This window comes from Candoia aspera, chromosome 1, assembly GCF_035149785.1.
Source record: "Candoia aspera isolate rCanAsp1 chromosome 1, rCanAsp1.hap2, whole genome shotgun sequence".
Classification (NCBI taxonomy): Eukaryota; Metazoa; Chordata; class Lepidosauria; order Squamata; family Boidae; genus Candoia; species Candoia aspera.
This window is the reverse complement of record NC_086153.1, coordinates 22,480,104-22,497,808: the sequence shown is the minus strand read 5'-3', so window position 1 is coordinate 22,497,808 and position 17,705 is coordinate 22,480,104. Positions and strand designations below refer to the sequence as shown.

General features: G+C 42.0%; 1 protein-coding gene across 3 annotated transcripts in view; it reads right to left on the bottom strand.

Moving 5' to 3' along the window:
- Positions 1-12,642: 12,642 nt before the first annotated feature.
- The window catches only part of CCDC25 (coiled-coil domain containing 25), a 29,611-nt gene continuing 24,548 nt past the window's right edge, over positions 12,643-17,705 (bottom strand). Inside the window, exons 9-10 of one of the 3 annotated variants that reach the window (XR_010067759.1) lie at positions 17,287-17,547; positions 12,643-13,189 (exon numbers count right to left, since the gene is read on the bottom strand). Coding sequence is in view for 1 of the 3 variants with exons in the window: in XM_063300298.1 (XP_063156368.1) it covers positions 17,518-17,547 (30 nt within the window). In the remaining 2 variants the exon portion in view is untranslated. Of the gene's footprint in view, positions 13,190-16,625; positions 17,548-17,705 lie in introns of those variants that run through there. The other 2 variants (XR_010067760.1, XM_063300298.1) reach the window with 2 other exon arrangements.

Below are 17,705 nucleotides of genomic sequence, written 5' to 3'. Positions count from 1 at the left end.
ACTTGGTATGTTTAGCTTAAGTTGCATTAACAGAGACATTATGGGAAGGAAGACCACTTAAGTCAGTGCTGGCAATTTAAGAGTTCCAGGAATGTGAAGATGTAAGGCAGGTTAGATGAGGAATTTAAAGGCACTAGATGCAGTCAAGGAACAGCTCCTGGAAACAACACTTGGTTATGATAGGCTAATCAAAAATGGAGCTGAAAGATATAGGAAATAACACAACCTGGCCAATGTAGTTTTGGGATAAAATACCAGCTTTGCAAGCATGGGTCCTGGATTTGATGCCAGTTATTTCCAGTTCTAAAGGATAAAATGCCTGCCTAGAATCCCGAAGGGCTATTGCCTGTCCCTATGCCCTCTACATGGGCCAAAAGTCATGTCAAATAGGGCAACCTCCTGAGTTCTGACCCACAGCCAAGTGGATCCTCTGAAAAAGGAGCAAAATGCCTGTCAGTGGAGAACATGCAGTATTGAAATCCTAAGGTCAATAAATTTGATTTGATCCTCCCACATTCTGCGTAAAGCTGATATCTCATGTCTAAGAATCCAAAAAACACAATGATGGTAGCATAATCCTCCAGATTAAGAGAAGCAGTAGGCACCATTGTCATGTTAACTGCCTGCACAACACATGACACCTTAAAGTCTCTTCTCTGAAAGCCCCAAGAACATCCTGCAAGCTTCATTCCCAAAGAGGCCTTCCTGGTCTAAGTCCAAACTTGTAAGCACTATGCCACACTGTTTCTTTATAGTTCAAATCTGTTGGCTGCAATTTGGCAGATCATGTGTTTCTAAATTAATCAATGTTACCATCCTTCCCAGTAGCCCCAGCATAGCAGGATGGCAAATGTGGTCCCAGTCTGGGGCCTACTGCTATTGGGCTCCCTTCCTTTAGCTGTCCCCCACAGCAGATGGTTAGGTCATGCTAGGGCAGGGCAGGAAGTACAATAGCAAATGCATGGAACAGCATGGTGCTTCAGGAAGAACGGGAAAAAGTTAGTGGCTTCTTTCCTATAAGCTTCTGGCAAGCCACCCAGCTGCGGTGCCACCAATTGCAAAACTCAGCTGCAAGGAAAATGGATCTCTAGCTATAAACAGCAGAATAGAAGAAAGTCTCAAAACCTGCCCACTGGAGGAATTCGTCCCCATAGGATAACTCTTGGCAGGCCACAGCACCAGTGTTTGTAGGTAGAGGCTCTTCCCTGCTTCAAAAGAAATGTGGGGGAGCTGTGGGGATGAAAATTCCGCTAAGGTAGCATAATTATGATTGTTAACAAAGGAGGGGAACTGAGAAGAGAGAACTGGCAACAGAGAGCAAGACTTGCGGAGTAGAATTTCTATCACGTTAGCAGGAAATCTTGAAAAGCCAGCTGACTGAAGGTTGTAGATGGCAGCAGTTTTCAGCTCTGAAAAACTAGAGCTGAGAGGGTACTTGTTTAGACATTTCTTTGCCCCTCCTCTGTGTGCTGGGATGCTGTAGAATTTAATTGGATTCCAGAAGCAAGAAACAGCTGAGAGGCTACCAGTGGTGGATATGTAGACCCTGGATTTAGAGTTGTTATCAACAGGCTCTTATGAAAATCAAGATTCAGCAGGGAAACTGCAGTTCAAGTCACTGTTGTGCCTCAAGTTCATTTTGTCTCTTTCATATGGTCAGGAGAGGGTTAACACCGAGCATGTGCCATCTGATCAAGCCAAAGCATCTGTCTCTGTTGCAGATTTAATAGTACACTGGCTATGGAAGTATGAGATCAGGGCTTGCATCCCAGCCCTAACAGCAGGGGAGCAGGGTGGATGAGGGAGTGGAAGATAAAACGTAACCATCCAGCAAATGTGCTGGAGAATTCATGGAGCCTCACTGGCTGAACCATGAATTCAACTGGGGAAACAACTGAATGGGCGTCAAACTGAATATCTGGGGGCAGTTGGATAACATAGGCCGAGGCAGAATGGAGTCCCCATACAACAAAAACAGGAATCCAAGCATACATATGAGCAAATCAGGCAAGCATAGCTGATGGAACTGAGGGTGGTAGATGTATCAGTGGAAAGAACTCACAACAGGATTTTGGCTTAAGCACAAGCTGCTAACAAAGCTCAGGCATGCTAGTTCACATAAGCTGCTGCCACAGAAGAGTTCCTGGTTAGCACAAAGGTCACAAACCCCCAATCCTTCTGTAGGATACCAAGCATTCCAATTGATATAAAAGCAGCAAATCGGATGACTGCATAGGAACAAAATGGAAGATCTAACTGATGTTCTCTTCGTTGTGCTAGAGTTTTGCTGCGTTAAACCATCCTTTTCTATAGGCAACTATGTGTGCACAAGCATTCAAACAACAAACCTGGTTTGCAGATTGAAGTGCACCAGTGAAAGAAGTACAGTATGCGTGAGTCCAACTGGCTTCATTCAGCCTTGTTTTCACACCAAAGGCAACTCTGCAAAGCTACACACAGGAGAAGGAAAAAGAGGTGCAGAATGGAGGTGCAAAGGCAGAAAGTTATTTCTGCACAACCTGGGACAGGCCATTGCTAAAATGAGAAAGGAGGCTGGGTGGCTCACTAACACAGTGCAAATTCTACCCTCAGCAGCATAAACTTATAGAATTCATGTGACTTAGAGAGGAAAAGAAAATCAAGGGCCCACTTCTCTGCTCTAAAAGTCAACCCATTTGTAACAGCTGCCATGGTGGGAAGGAGCAGACAAGGCAATACTCTGTTGGTTTGCCCAAGGAGCGGGCAACCTTTGGGTGGCTGAGCGCCTCAACTGACATTTTAAATGGAGACCAAGGGCTGCAGTGGAGGCAGGGAGGATCCAAAGGGTCTATATTATATATGTTGGTGGAAGTGAAATTTTCTATTAGTTTTGATTTCTTTATATATATGTATTTATCTATTCAGTTTGCATAGTTACCCATCTCAACAAGGGAGTCCGGGCGGCAAAGAATATTAAAACAAAATGAAAATAACAACAATACAAAAATTACAATACAACATAACCTACCATCACTGTCACAACCAAGAGACGGGTCTCTGCACACACTCGGGACAAATTTCCTTTTAGGGAGAGTCTTTATTTCTGGCACTGTGTTAAGTGTATTTGAGGGCACACTCTGCAGGGTTGCTGTACTTCCTGCTTCAAAATGGAAGTAAACCACACCACTGATTTTTGATCAGAGGTACTCCTGGGCCAATAAAAGGAAGCTTGGGGATCCTGGGGCTTTATATTGCCATTTCTCATTTACTTTATGAAGCAAGATGACTGATTGATAAAAGGACAAATTAAAAGCAATTGGGAGGGACTGAGATTGTCAGCCCTTAGAGATAGTCCAGACAAGAAGTTCCAGCCATGAGTACAGCACTAACACTCAGTGTCAGCTTTAGACTTGGTGAAGCCCTAAGCTATACAGTGATGCTAGGAGGTCTCATGAAGGCGTGTACCGAAACAGGGCCTTGGGTTGCCACAGGAAAACGGAAAACTTTACTGCTTTTAAAAAAATTAATTTCAATTATTATTAAAATTATTAAAATTATTTAATTTATTTAATTATTTAACAGCAAGGTGTTTAAAGTGAAAAACGCAAATTATTTTCAAATGAGTAAATTCACTGATTACATATTTATCGTTTGGCTGGCTTGATCTCTCTCATAATTATAATACAGTATACCCTGGAAAGAATACTTAAATGTAATTTTTAAAATAATTTTAAGATACGTTAATATGAATACAAAATGCTGACAAAATAAGTAATCGGGATCACTTTTCTTAGTGTAAGTAACAACGAACCTGTCTGCAAAATCAGAAAACCGATATTCTGAAATGTTGTGAGGCCCTGCAGGTTGTGGGGCCAAAAGCTGTTGCTTGTTTAGCTTATGCCTAAATCCGGCACTGCTAACACTACCTTTATTGTAAGGTTACAGTAATAGAATCTTGCAAGACTGAAAGTACATCTCCCCCCACCCACCCCACCTTTACAGTCCTAGAAACTAGGGAGGGTCCCTTCTGAGACATTTGCCATGGCCCCGTTGCTTCTGAGGGCTAAGCTGCCTCTATCTGACCATTGTCTAGTCTACTGCTCCTCTCCCTCCCCATCTCTCAAGGACATTCTCACACACCATGACAGAGACAGACTGAAAAAGGCCCCATGCCAATGCTGTGGAAGGGAGGACTCTCCAACAGGTTCAGCTGAGATGATATAGAATCCCCCACTACCCCCCGTCAGGGGACACAGTATCTTGGAAGGCCTCCCATCTGAGGCCCAATGATATGGAGCTGCTCTTGCGTAAGAGAGCAGGTGGGGAGGGGGCTACCTCATTATAATTAATTGGAAGTGGTCATTTGGGCTTCTACTTCAGACAATAAATTCTCTTATTCTCTTATTCTCAAACTTCCCCTGCCTTTATTCCAAACTTAGCCTCAGCCAAGCCCACTGACCTGGGGCTAACCGAGTTGTCCTCTACAGAAGTAGGCAGGGATTTTTCAGATGTAGCCACCAGAATGGTTGGTAAGGCTTTTCCTCCATGTCATTGATAGATGCTAAAAGATATGATAAAACAAGATGACAGAAGGAAGAAATACTTTCCCTGTGACTCAGAAAGGAACATGTAGTTCTTATGGTGGGTACACTTATATACATGGACACAATGGGACTTAAGCAGCAGGATGAGGCTCAAAGGTTAAACCTCAGACATCTTCAGTTAAGGAAGCCTGCAATTCTGAAGAGCTGCTGTCAATGTAGAACAGAGGTGGGCAACAGATATAATCATTTTTCTAGTCCCCTTTGATCAACAGCATGGTTTCTTCCCATTTTTGGATGGGAAACCCATAAAACTTGTAGCAACCTCTCCAACAGACATAGCCTTAGAAAGCAAGTAAAATTCCACCCAGCCCACAGATGTTGAGATGGCCCCAAGCTGCCCAAAGGTTGTCCACTTGCGGTAAAGACAACACATGAGTTAACTATCTGATTTGCAGTAAGACAACTTCCAACGTACAGTGCCTCCAGATCCTGTTGTTCTCACACATCCCACTGAATCCTTAAAAGTTCTTCCAGACATGGCTTAGTGTTCCTAAAATAAATCAGAACATTAACAGAACTGGTACCCACTTTCTCCACAATTACATCCATAGTGGCATCACTGCATAAGATCAACAAGGTTCTCCATTCCTTGACTATCGCAGACATTTAAGAGATCAGTTCTGAACTTCAGAAAGTTCTGAATAAAAGCCATTTGCTCACTACTGCTTTACAGAGTCTTCCGGTATTACCCAACCATTGTTGTTTTGATACAGAGGTATCAAGGACAGGCTTTATACCACATTAATGATGGCTAAGTGACACTAGAAGACATTTAAAATCACACATGAGGAAATGGATTGTGTGATCTTCCAGCCTTGTGTTACCTTGCAGTCAGCCAAGGATTCCCTAGCTGCTGCTGGCTCAGCAGGAAGAGAAGCCATTGCATAAGGGAAGACAAGGGCACAGTCCAAGACTTTGGGGGTTTTCATTTACTCCAGCATCCCAGGCCAAGGTCAACATTTCTGCAGCTGTTGGGGCTGCTGGCAGGCCTGATTCTGATGACTAAGTAATTTTCTAAAAATGCACTTTTGCTACACTCCCAGAACACAAGGAGTCTTTCAGTGTAAGTGCTAACTGAAGCAAGAGGGTAGGCTTGTAGCAGGTAAAATACATAGTCTGTGCAACTTAGATGCCAGCACAAGTTGCAAAAGTTGGAGCTGTGTGATGCAACACTGAATGAAGATGTTACAGTGCACCTACTTTGTAACTGAGAAGCCACCACTGGGGTGGCAGCACCTGAAATTGTGGGCCGAGCTCCTGCAGTCAGAAACCAAGAGAGGGAGGGAAGAATGGTCTGAACGTACGAAGTATTTTCTCATTTTCCCCCCTTTCTCATACATATACACTGTGTTCAGACACCGCAGCAAGCAAAATATTATATTGCATATATGAATCCAGTTCAAATTTGTAAATCATGATTCATCACACTGCAAATTATGCAAATCCAGCTAATGGTGGTTTATTAATTAAACCACAATAGATCAAATCATAGCTGCTTCCAGTCATGGCGTTTGTAATGCAACAGAATTGGCTCCATGCCTTTGTAGTCCCATGTTGGGTAGAGATGCCAATATTTCTTGCTCAGCAGTGGTGTTTTTTTTTCCTGCCATTCAACTGTGTCCCAGTTTCGGCAACTGCCTGGACTAGTCCCTGCAGTTTTCTTGGCAAGATTTCAAAAGTGGTTTGCCATTGCCTCCTTCCTACGGCTGAGAGAGAGTGACTGGCCCAAAATCACCCACTGGCTTTCATGCCTAAGGCAGGACTAGAACTCATAGTCTCCCGGTTTCTAGCCTGGTGCCTTAACCACTAGACCAAATTGGCTCTCCAGTGATGAAAATACTGTAAAGCAAATGATGAGATGTGGTTTACTGTAAGATGCTCAGTCTCCAGAAATGGAGCAGCATATGAACCAAGGCAAACAAATAACAATAAATGCTGCACCATGCTGGAACTTGTGAATGGGCCATTTCCCCATTGATGGAAACTCCTGCTTCGCCATGGCTCCTGGTCTAGAGTGGAATAGTTTTTTTTTCCCTCCTTATCCTCAGCATTTCACAGCTAGCAGAAATGAAGAGAATTGCAGCTTTTTTTTTTCATGAGTCTAAGGGAACCCTCCTTCAGCAAAGGATCGTTACCTTGTCGTGGTGCTGGAGCTTGAGCACCTCAGTGATGCCATGAGCTAAACCGTGAAGGGCCACCCAAGATGGGAAGGTCATGACAGAGAGGTCAGACTAAATGCGATCCCTGGGGAAGGTAACGGCAACCCACCCCAGTATTCTTGCCATGAAAACTAAATGGATCAGTACAACCAGAGATATGTCGGTATACCATTGGAAGATGAGACCCCCAGGTGGGAAGATGGTCAAAATGCTACTGGGGAGGAACAGAGGATGAGTTCAACTAGCCCCAGACGTGATGACGCAGCTAGCTCAAAGCCGAAAGGATGGCTAGCGGCCGACGGTGCTGGTGGTGAACGGCGAATCCGATGTTCTAAGGATCAACACACCATTGGAACCTGGAATGTAAGATCTATGAGCCAGGGCAAATTGGATGTGGTTATTGGTGAGATGTCAAGATTAAAGATAGATGTTTTGGGCATCAGTGAACTGAAATGGACTGGAATGGGCCACTTCACATCAGATGACCACCAGATCTACTACTGTGGACAAGAGGACCACAGAAGAAATGGAGTAGCCTTCATAATTAATAGTAAAGTGGCTAAAGCAGTGCTTGGAGTGCTTGGACTTAGTAGACAGGGTCCCGGAAGAACTATGGACAGAAGTTCGCAACATTGTTCAGGAGGTGGCAACAAAATACATCCCAAAGAAAGAGAAAACCAAGAAGGCAAAATGGCTGTCTGCTGAGACACTAGAAGTAGCCCAAGAAAGAAGGAAAGCAAAAGGCACAGTGATAGGGGGAGATATGCCCAATTAAATGCAAAATTCCAGAGGTTAGCCAGAAGAGATAAGGAATGATTTTTAAACAAGCAATGCACGGAAGTGGAAGAAGACAATAGAATAGGAAGGACAAGAGACCTCTTCCAGAAAATTAGAAACATCGGAGGTAAATTCCAGGCAAAAATGGGTATGATCAAAAACAAAGATGGCAAGGACCTAACAGAAGAAGAAGAGATCAAGAAAAGATGGCAAGAATATACAAGATGTACAAGCTGGGTTTAGAAAAGGCAGCGGAACTAGGGACCAAATTTCCAATATCCGCTGGATAATGGAAAAAGCCAGGGAGTTTCAGAAAAACATCTATTTCTGTTTTACTGACTATTCTAAAGCCTTTGACTGTGTGGACCAGAACAAATTGTGGCAAGTTCTTAGTGGTATGGGGATACCAAGTCATCTTGTCTGCCTCCTGAAGAATCTGTATAACGATCAAGTAGCAACAGTAAGAACAGACCACGGAACAACGGACTGGTTTAAGATTGGGAAAGGAGTACGGCAGGGCTGTATACTCTCACCCTACCTATTCAACTTGTATGCAGAACACATCATGCAACATGCTGGGCTTGAGGAATCCAAGGCTGGAGTTAAAATCTCTGGAAGAAACATTAACAATCTCAGATATGCAGATGATACCACTTTGATGGCTGAAAGCAAAGAGGAACTGAGGAGCCTTATGATGAAGGTGAAAGAAGAAAGTGCAAAAGCTGGCTTGCAGCTAAGCCTCAAAAAAACCAAGATTATGGCAACCAGCTTGACTGATAACTGGCAAATAGAGGGAGAAAATGTAGAAGCAGTGAAAGACTTTGTATTTCTAGGTGTGAAGATTACTGCAGATGCTGACTGCAGTCAGGAAATCAGAAGACGCTTAATCCTTGGGAGAAGAGCAATGACCAATCTCGATAAAATAGTTAAGAGCAGAGACATCACACTGACAACAAAGGTCCACATAGTTAAAGCAATGGTGTCCCCCGTAGTAACATATGACTGCAAGAGCTGGACCATAAGGAAGGCTGAGAGAAGGAAGATCGATGCTTTTGAACTGTGGTGTTGGAGGAAAATTCTGAGAGTGCCTTGGACTGCCAGAAGATCACACCAGTCCATCTTCCAGGAAAGAAAGCCAGACTGCTCACTTGAGGGAATGATATTCAAGGCAAAACTGAAATACTTTGGCCACATAATGAGAAGACAGGACACCCTGGAGAAGATGCTGATGCTAGGGAGAGTGGAAGGCAAAAGGAAGAGGGGCCGACCAAGGGCAAGATGGATAGATGATATTCTAGGGGTGATGGATTCGTCCCTGGGGGAGCTGGGGATGTTGACAACCGACAGGAAGCTCTGGCGTGGGCTGGTCCATGAAGTCATGGAGTCGGAAGCGACTAAATGAATAAACAACAACAACAAAGGGAACCCTCAAACTGTGAGCCAACTCTGCCTGGGGAAACATCACCTCATCCAGAGCCAAATATCGTACATCACTGTAATCAGTGGGCTTCACTATTCAGTCTTGATCTGCTCCTCCCCATCCTAACTTTAATGTCCTCCAGGCACAAGTCAGCATCTCCACCACATCAGCTATCCAGCCAGGGTCAATTGATATATCATCCACATATTGATGATACCTCATCCCATGCTGACACATGAGCTCCGTCAGCAGCTTCCTGTAGATACTAAATAAAACAGGTAGAGGTGTGAGACTAGGCTGAAGCTGCCACAACCTACAGATGAAAGGACAAAAGCCAGGAATCTTGTCAAAAAGATCCCTTTGGGGAGGTAGATACGAAGGAAACAAGTCAAAGGAAACAAAGGAGAAATGTAACCTGAAGCAGACAAAGGAAGCTGGGCCTGAGCACACAGAACCCCCCACCCCCAATCCCATCCACAGCTACCAGACTTGTAAATCAACAAGGCAAGAGTAGCTGCTTGACTTGTGAATCAACAAAGCAAGGACTTTGGGGGATAAAAGGGGTCCTGAAGCCCATCTCCTCTTTGAGTCATCCTAGATCCAGATCCAGACCTGGCAGCTTCAGTCAGTCTAGCTAATGACTAGCAGCCTAGTTGAGAAGGATGTGGGTAAGGGGATATGAGTGTGTGTGAGAGAGAGGGAGGGAGGGGAAGAGAAAGAGAGAGAGAGCACACGTGAGCACAAATGTACATTATATCCAGTAAAGTTTTGCTGCTACTTCAAATTAATTGGATCTCCGGGTATTCCAAAGAACCTGACATGCCCCAGTGTTTTTTTTTAATGTCTTTGCCTGTGTGAGTAAGCACTTGAAATTTGTGTGTGTTCCTAATTATTTCCCAGCTGCTGACCAGGGCTGTGTGTCGTGTCTGCTCGAACCGCACCTATTTAGAAAACCCAGGTAGAGAGCAAGGGAGGCTTACAAGATCCCTGTGCCACAACAGGCTGGGAGCTCATGTAACAGAGGGGGGAGCCAGTTCTGCAGCATCCCATAACTGAGTAACCACCATTTGACCTCTTTCCACCCATCACCAATTGGAACTGGCAGCTCAGGAAGGTGGACAACTACTACACACAACATCCCCCACTCCCAGTACTGGCAGCTGATCCAGGATGCCATGGTCAATGGGATCAAATGCCAGTGATAGATCAAGCAAGACCAGAAAGGTCACATTCTCCCTATCCTAATCTCATCAGAGGTTATCAAACAGCAACAAATGCAGTTTCAATTGGATATCCAGGCCTGTATCCAGACTGATTAGGATCCAGATAATGTGGATCCTCCAGAAATCTATATACACTGAATGGCTTTGCCATCTTTTTCTAATTTCTTTGCCTGTGTGAGTAAGTAGTTGTTTGTAGTTAGCGTGTGTCAACTTGTAATTAGTTACTGGCAATTTTCTTCAGCATCTTGTATCAATCTGAAAAGATATGAAAGGAAAAAGGAAAGAAAATAGGTCGAAGGGAGGGGGTTCTTTATGCTCTTCAAACATTGCACTGAAGAAAAACAAAGGTTTGCATTTAACATGGCTATTCTGGCAAAGCAAGGCATCTTGGCTTAAGACTGGTTCCTTAACCCAGGGTTCCTTCTGAGCAAGCCAGTTTAAAGCTGGATTAGATAACACCGAGTTGGGTTGCTAGGCAAACCTGCATTCCGTCTTTTGAAAGTTATTAGAAGGAAGCTAGAGAAGCTAGTTTCTATATACACTGTCGCCCCTTTACCAGGTCTTCTCGTTTTGTGTTTTAAATAGCTTTTTATTTGTGAAGAAAGACAGTAACAACAGTACTTCCCAACTGACCTCTCTAAAAAGCATTCCTTCCCTGTCCTTAGTACTAATGCTGTTTATCAGCAACATTTTCATTCTCACACAGAGACTTGCAAAACGATAGTACAGATGTCCAATTTTCCACTGAGACACTGCCAAGCCCACTGAACGGTGCTTACGGAATTGAGCTTGATGGCCAGATCAAGACAAACCTTGGTCTCGTGCCAAGTGTTTTGGAAGCCAAAGCCATTGGCCAGCATTCTGCCAGATTTTCATGAGGAGGTCCTGAACCTAAGAGATTCTAGCAGACTTTCAGCAAAAAGATAGACAGACACCAACCAAGGGAGCAAGGAGGTACCAGACCAACCGGAAAGTCTCATAATGTTCTGGAAAGGCCTTGAGAACAAGCAAGAGGTCTCCACCCAGCAGCCTCATTTGTACGCAGCTGCTGATGGTAACCAACAAACACCAACCAGTCTGGAAAACAAAAATTGTTCCAGGCTGTTGAGCTCAAGAAGTAAGCTTTAAATGTTCCAAAAACAGATGCTCAAATCTCCTTCTGGCCAGTCCTAATTACTCCCTCTGGAGCTTTTAATGCCACTTTCCCCAACATGGTGCCCACTTAGTATGTTAGCACTAACACTCAAAATTCCCAGCCAGTATGTGAGGCATGTCAGATGAGTTTTCAGGAACTCTGCACATCTGGAAAACAGCAGGTTGACAGTATACCATATGAGTGAAACTGTTCAGAATTAGATGCATTAATGGAATCAGTAAATTGTGTTCCAATTTGGAAGTTTAGTGAGGAAGCAGGAAAAGTTTATTGTAATAAATACCTTGCTAAATATATACTTGCATTCTGAATTAAATAAGTTGCAAAGACTCAAAAGCTACTAAGAATGAATTCAGCCATTAGACAAAGGGAGTTTCAAGCTTAGAAAGGTCTGAGGCAAAGCAGCAGAATGAAAAAGCATTCAGAATGGTTTAAATCTTTATAGATTACTATAATGAGTTCTTAACATTAGGTTGGTTGGCCCATTCATGCAATTTTTTGGCAATGCAAGTGTTTTGTTGTTGCTGTCTTCTGTTTTTAACTCTGTAGTTTAGACTACAGTCCTGGGACTTCTTGGTGGTCTCCCATCCAAGTACTAACCAGGTTTGACACTGCTGAGCTTCCAGATGTTCATTCCTCTCACTTATACAAGGTACTGAAACTTTCCCAGCAGTACAGCTCCCTCTACCAATAAAGAGGAAACACTACAGCTTTAAAAAAGCAAAAGAGCAACTGGAAAGTAGGCTTTCTTGTGAGCTTTGGAGGTGGGAGGTTTTAAAAAGCAAATCCTTATCTATCTTTAAACTATATAAAAAGACGGCAAAACCCCAATCTAGTTCATGAGGGCTTGCAATTAAATGAGTAATCAGGTTCAAACTTCTACAAAGATCAAGGCAACCGATTCATCCCTTAAGATTCCCCCACCATGCAAAAATGGGCCCAAACATTTCAACCTCATGCATCCTGGGACAATGTATGGGCTGCACCACAATTGGGCCACTCTTAAAAGTTCAGGTGAAATCTGTTTTTATGCACTTTCTGACTGTTAGAAGCAATCCGAGCAAAGAACTGGTCTTTTCCTTCTTCCATGACACAACTCCTGGGAGACCTGAGCAGCTGCAGCTACCACATCAAGTAAGTTCTCACTCTCATCTTGCAACGCTTCTGATCTGACAAAAGACCAAGCTCCACCTCACCCAAGCCACCTGGGCATCCAGGTCTTTAAACTGACCATGCAGATCTCAGCTGCTGGTTTCGGTTGTAATTTATCTCTTTAGCCACAGCCAAAATGTAAATACAAATAAATCAAAGCCAATCATTCACAATCTACCATAAATAAACTTACTATCACTTGTAATGCAATTATTTACCCAACTTAGTTCACAAAACTGCAGGGAGAAGTTTAGTTGTAAATTAAAAGGATCAGAACAAGTGGCTTAAAGGTTCCCCAGAGGCAAGACTGTGCCTAACCTAAATACTTAACTGATGTTGCCTCCTGGTGGCTACTGTCCTGAGAATAGGAATGTGGGACTATTGCAGGAAGCGAAATAAATGTGATCTGTAGGCATGAGATCTTATTAGTTGGATGAATGCAACAGAAAGCTACTCAAAACTTCCTCTGGTCAGAATGAATCCATCAGATTTAATCAGTGAAGTTTTATGCTTTTTGCTTATATAACATAGGTTGCATGAGATCAGCTGCAACTTAAGAAACAATCAACAGATTTTTTTTTAATATGGACTCAAGGTTTGCCACTGGATTTTAATGTAATTACAAAAATTTAAAACGTTAATCCTGAATCTTTGTGTTTCAGTTTATTCCTGAAGATTATTGATGAGGGTGTTTTCTCTTGCTAACTTCATCTCTGTTGGTGCTAAGGAAGAAAAAAATAGACAGTTGAGACCTAGGAAAGAATGACTGACCCAAGTCCAATGACTGTCACTTTTGTTTAGTCTCAATTTTTCATAATTGTTATTCCATGCATCAAAGCCATCAAGGATCAATAACGAGATTGCAACCCAGTGAAATTAGAGGCCTGATTAGGAGTCAGTATTAATTCCTACTGTGTATCAAAGTAGACAACTCGCACTGAGTCACCTATAGTACTAATGCTTTTTTTGCATTTGGCTAAGGCCAGCATACTTCCATATTCATATGTAACTAAAAGATAGCTAAAAGCAGTCCCATTCATCCCAACTCACTATCTTGAAATGGCCTCCTTTACTACCTCTGTGAAAGGTTAGCACTGCTCAGAGAAGGCAGGAAAGTTATGCAAATGTACAGATGGTACAGCTGGAGACTGCCAGTTGCAGCAAGCAATTTGTCATCTCCCTGGTCTCTCTGCAGTTCTACATCTGTGGTTGCTTAAGTTTTGTATCATCTTGGGGAGGTTGTGGTGTCCTTCAAAACACAATTTGCCATTGTGCACAGACTCGATGCATTGTGTTTCATGAAGAGAAGGAAAAGACCAGAAAGCCACCTTAAAACATCCGTTTCAGAAATATCCCCTGGAAAAATCATAGTTGAATAGGAGCCCAAATTTGTGGTCAATGGGTTAAGCAAAATATGTTTGTTGAGACCAATTAGTGAGAAAGTTTTGGAGGAAGATGTAGAAAAGCCTACGCCTAGGAAAGAGACCTTAAAATGTCCAGAGCCCATTTCCTACCATTTACAAGATAGGGAGTGGGGGGAACAGTGACATTTTACAAAATTGTTTAAGGGGAATAACACCAAAATATAGCACAAATTTCTGTCAATGCATGCAGAGAAGCAATGCAGATCAAAATTTGTCCATGTGCCTCACAAATGTGAGAGGAATCAAAATAATCTAAGATGAAAGAAAATCCACAGTCATAGTTTTAAATAGTTTATGTATCCGTTTAGACAAGATTCAGGTTGAGACAGAAGACAGGTATTTACAGATGGTTGAATCCTTCAAAAGAACAAGATCACTGAACTTGGGAAAACCATCTGTATGACTTTCAATGAGAAAATAAACTACAGCAGTCTCAGCAATGAACACTTGTGTAAGGGTAGAAACAGCTAAACAATTTAGTTGCAGGATATAATCCAAAAGAATAATATAGTACATTAGGAAAAAAAAGCATGCCCTCTAATTGGTTGAAGATGTCCTATTATTCAGAAGAATCCTCTGAGTGCATCTCTTGGAAATTCTTAGTTGCAGGAAAGTTGATATTTGCTGCAATTATGAAATAAAAAGTTATCCTCATTAAAAATGAAAGATTGCTCCTGTTTAGAAATTATTTGGGGTCATTTTCCTCACTCTGTTGATCCTCTCATTTTCCCAAAGTCAGTGGGAACAAGGAAGGAAGCCCTTGTTCCTGAGCAAAGAGAAAGGAAAAAGTTGCACTCCAGAATGCAATCAAGTCCTGATCATGCTAGTCTCCAGAATCAAAGTAGTCATTCTGCAGGCATATCACAGTGTACAATGAATATAGTAAAATGTTATTACTATTAGAAGCCGCAATCTTTAGAAGCCTAAAGAAACCATCTTTAAGAATGCTATAAATAATGCTATATTCTAGGTGCCACCCTCTAAAAACAGTATTAAGCAGCCTGTCATGTTCACTGTTTCCATGTGCACTGTACATCGTAACATTTCACATGCCATGGCACTGACGCGCGTTTCTGTTTGGGAGGGAGCTGCTGTGAAACCTTGTACCAAGCTCTGTATCTATGTTCATTTCAATGGAATGTGTTTGGGTTATGTGCTCTGCTCAAGGACTTTTCCTGCGGACCATCAGAAGCCGTTAGGAGCACCTGGGATTGTGAGCCTGGGAAGATTCTATGGGGGGAGGGATCTCGTTTGTACCGAGGGTTTTTTAGTTTGCATTTGGCACGCTTTTTCCATTCTCAGCTTTCTTTGTGAACCTGCATACTATTCTTTAATAAATCAGATATCTTTGTGATTCTGCTTATGAGTCTGATGGTGTTTAGAATAGGCAATCATTACACAGCCAGATCATCTGAGACAATGCTACAGACTGAAGCATGATGATGCGTTAGGAATTATAGCCACCATTTATTTAGGTTGGCTTTTACATACATACACATTTGTGTCATCTGTCTCTCTAAGCTAATACTAATCCAATGAGATTATATTATTTGTAACTCTTTAAAAAATGAATTATTTTATAAGAGAATGAGAATGGCAATGTGGAGCCAAATCTTGTGTAAAGTCTCAAAGGAAATGAACTATATTTGCGATGGAGGTCTGCCAAGCAATTACTGAAATTGTAATATTCAGTAATTCAAACTGCTGAAGAGTCAAAATGACATTCTGTGAAAACAGTGACTAGATACATGCTTTTGTTTCTTTGTGAACAAATAATTTTGCTTTGTTCTGAGTAATTTATAATATGACAAAGTTGCAAATAAAAGTCTTATTTTATTGTATGCATTATTATCCTACTCATAAATTAGCTTATTTACTGAGAGTTTTTTACTGTGAACACCAGACTAGTCTGTACCTTTCTGTACCTAGATGCTGAAACCTCATCTGCAGACACATCTTAGATATAAGGTCTAAGGTCCAATGTTACATAACTAGATTTCCATTAGTATTTTCTCTTTCTGTATGCCCTCAAACTCTGCTTCAGAGAGTTGGGAGAAATTATTGTAGCAGATTTCAGGGAGGCATGGAAACCTAACGAAAGCATACAGATCCCACTTTCAGTGCAGCGCTTTTTTCTTATTTTTTTTTCTTTACTTTTGGAGGTTCTTGCTGAGTGTCAGTAACCTCTGAAGTAGCAGAATTTCAGTCCTGAATCTTGAACCACTTTGAAGGCATTTTCTAGGATTATTTAAGAACTTAAAAGATCTTGCATCAGAACAACAGTGAGAATTTGAGCCTTTGGAGAAGTCAAGGCCAGCCTTCAGCTTTTTCTGTATGCTCAGTGGTAACACTGCAGAAAACAAGTGAATACAGTAAAAGATGGTGACTCAGCAAACAAATAATTTTTTCCTCCAACATCCACAGTCAGAGGCTCTCTAGTTTAATAATAAGATAGCAGCCGCTACCATTTTCCCCCATAAATATTTTTTTATACTGAGGCACTTGTTAGGTTCAAATAAAGACATTCACCTTATTCTTCCCTATTGAAGCTGAGCAAACAGTTTTCATATCTAGGGATCCTGACTTCCTATGCAATAGCTATACTTTTTAGAAGATCCCCCTATGACACCAGAAGACAGAAGAGAGACAAAAAACCCAAACTAGAAAAATGTGGGTAATGCCAAACTAGATGCAACAGTGAGAAAGAAGCTTGCCACCTTTTGTTGGTTTCTGGTTTTGTTTTTTAACAAAAAGAAAAGGTTGAAGTTCACCACAAAGAGATATTCTATGATGATAGTCAGAAGAGAACCAAATAAGTAGACCTTCTGAATGTCCTCTTGAATGAAGACAACAGTGACAGCTTCCCTGGCTCATAATCTCTACTATTCCAGCAGCAAACTCTGGGAAGGCAAAAAACTCATGTAAAGCTCTGCACCAAGATCACAAGGAACCAAAACAAAACAGAAGCAGCTCAAAAGTGCACAGGTTCAAGCACATACTTCTTTCCTTGACTGGTGGCACTGGGTTTTGCAGGGTCCCACAAATGAAAGGAAATGCTCATTGTTGGGTGAAAGATACTTCTGGATTCTGGCCAAGTATGTTATAAGCATGGAAAGACGGCTGTTCTAGATTCAGATTTCTAAGGGGTGGGAGGTATAATCAAATTGTTCAAATTGGTGCACCCAGTTGCCAAAACAACCAAGAAAGCTAATAAAAAATCTCAAACCCCAAACACTGTATGATAAGAACATCCTCAGCTTGGTGACTCATATTCAAAAGATAATGGCAAAACATTCCAGATCTGCTCCCCAGGAAGATTTAAGGCAGAAACTGATTTTCTGGCTCAAAGCCTCTTAAGTGTAGCCTTCTCCTCAACCTTTTCTGAAAACAGACACCCCAAAATCCAGTCTCTCCAGGAGGTACAGACATCCTAGTAGCTCTGGAGTCAGAACTGATGGTTTCAGAGCTTTAACGAGAATGATCTGCCCAGGAAAAAGAACAGATACTCGCTGCTCACAATGAAACAAGTAAAGAGACTCCCAATTTCATTTGCTTATTTTTGGCATCTAGAGCAAAAAGCTGAGATGTCAAAATTCATCTTCATCTTCCACAAGAGGCACCTTGATTTACATGAAGTCATCGGAGTCATTGCCATCCTGTAGAAGGAAAGACAAAAAATATGTGTCAGAAGTGATATTTTTAGTACTTTTAATGTTTTAGGCTGCTGGGTACCTCAGATTTAATACCAGAACCATTTTCTCTTCTTTTCTTTCAACTTCCTCAGGGACAGAAATATTGAAGTCACACTCTTCTG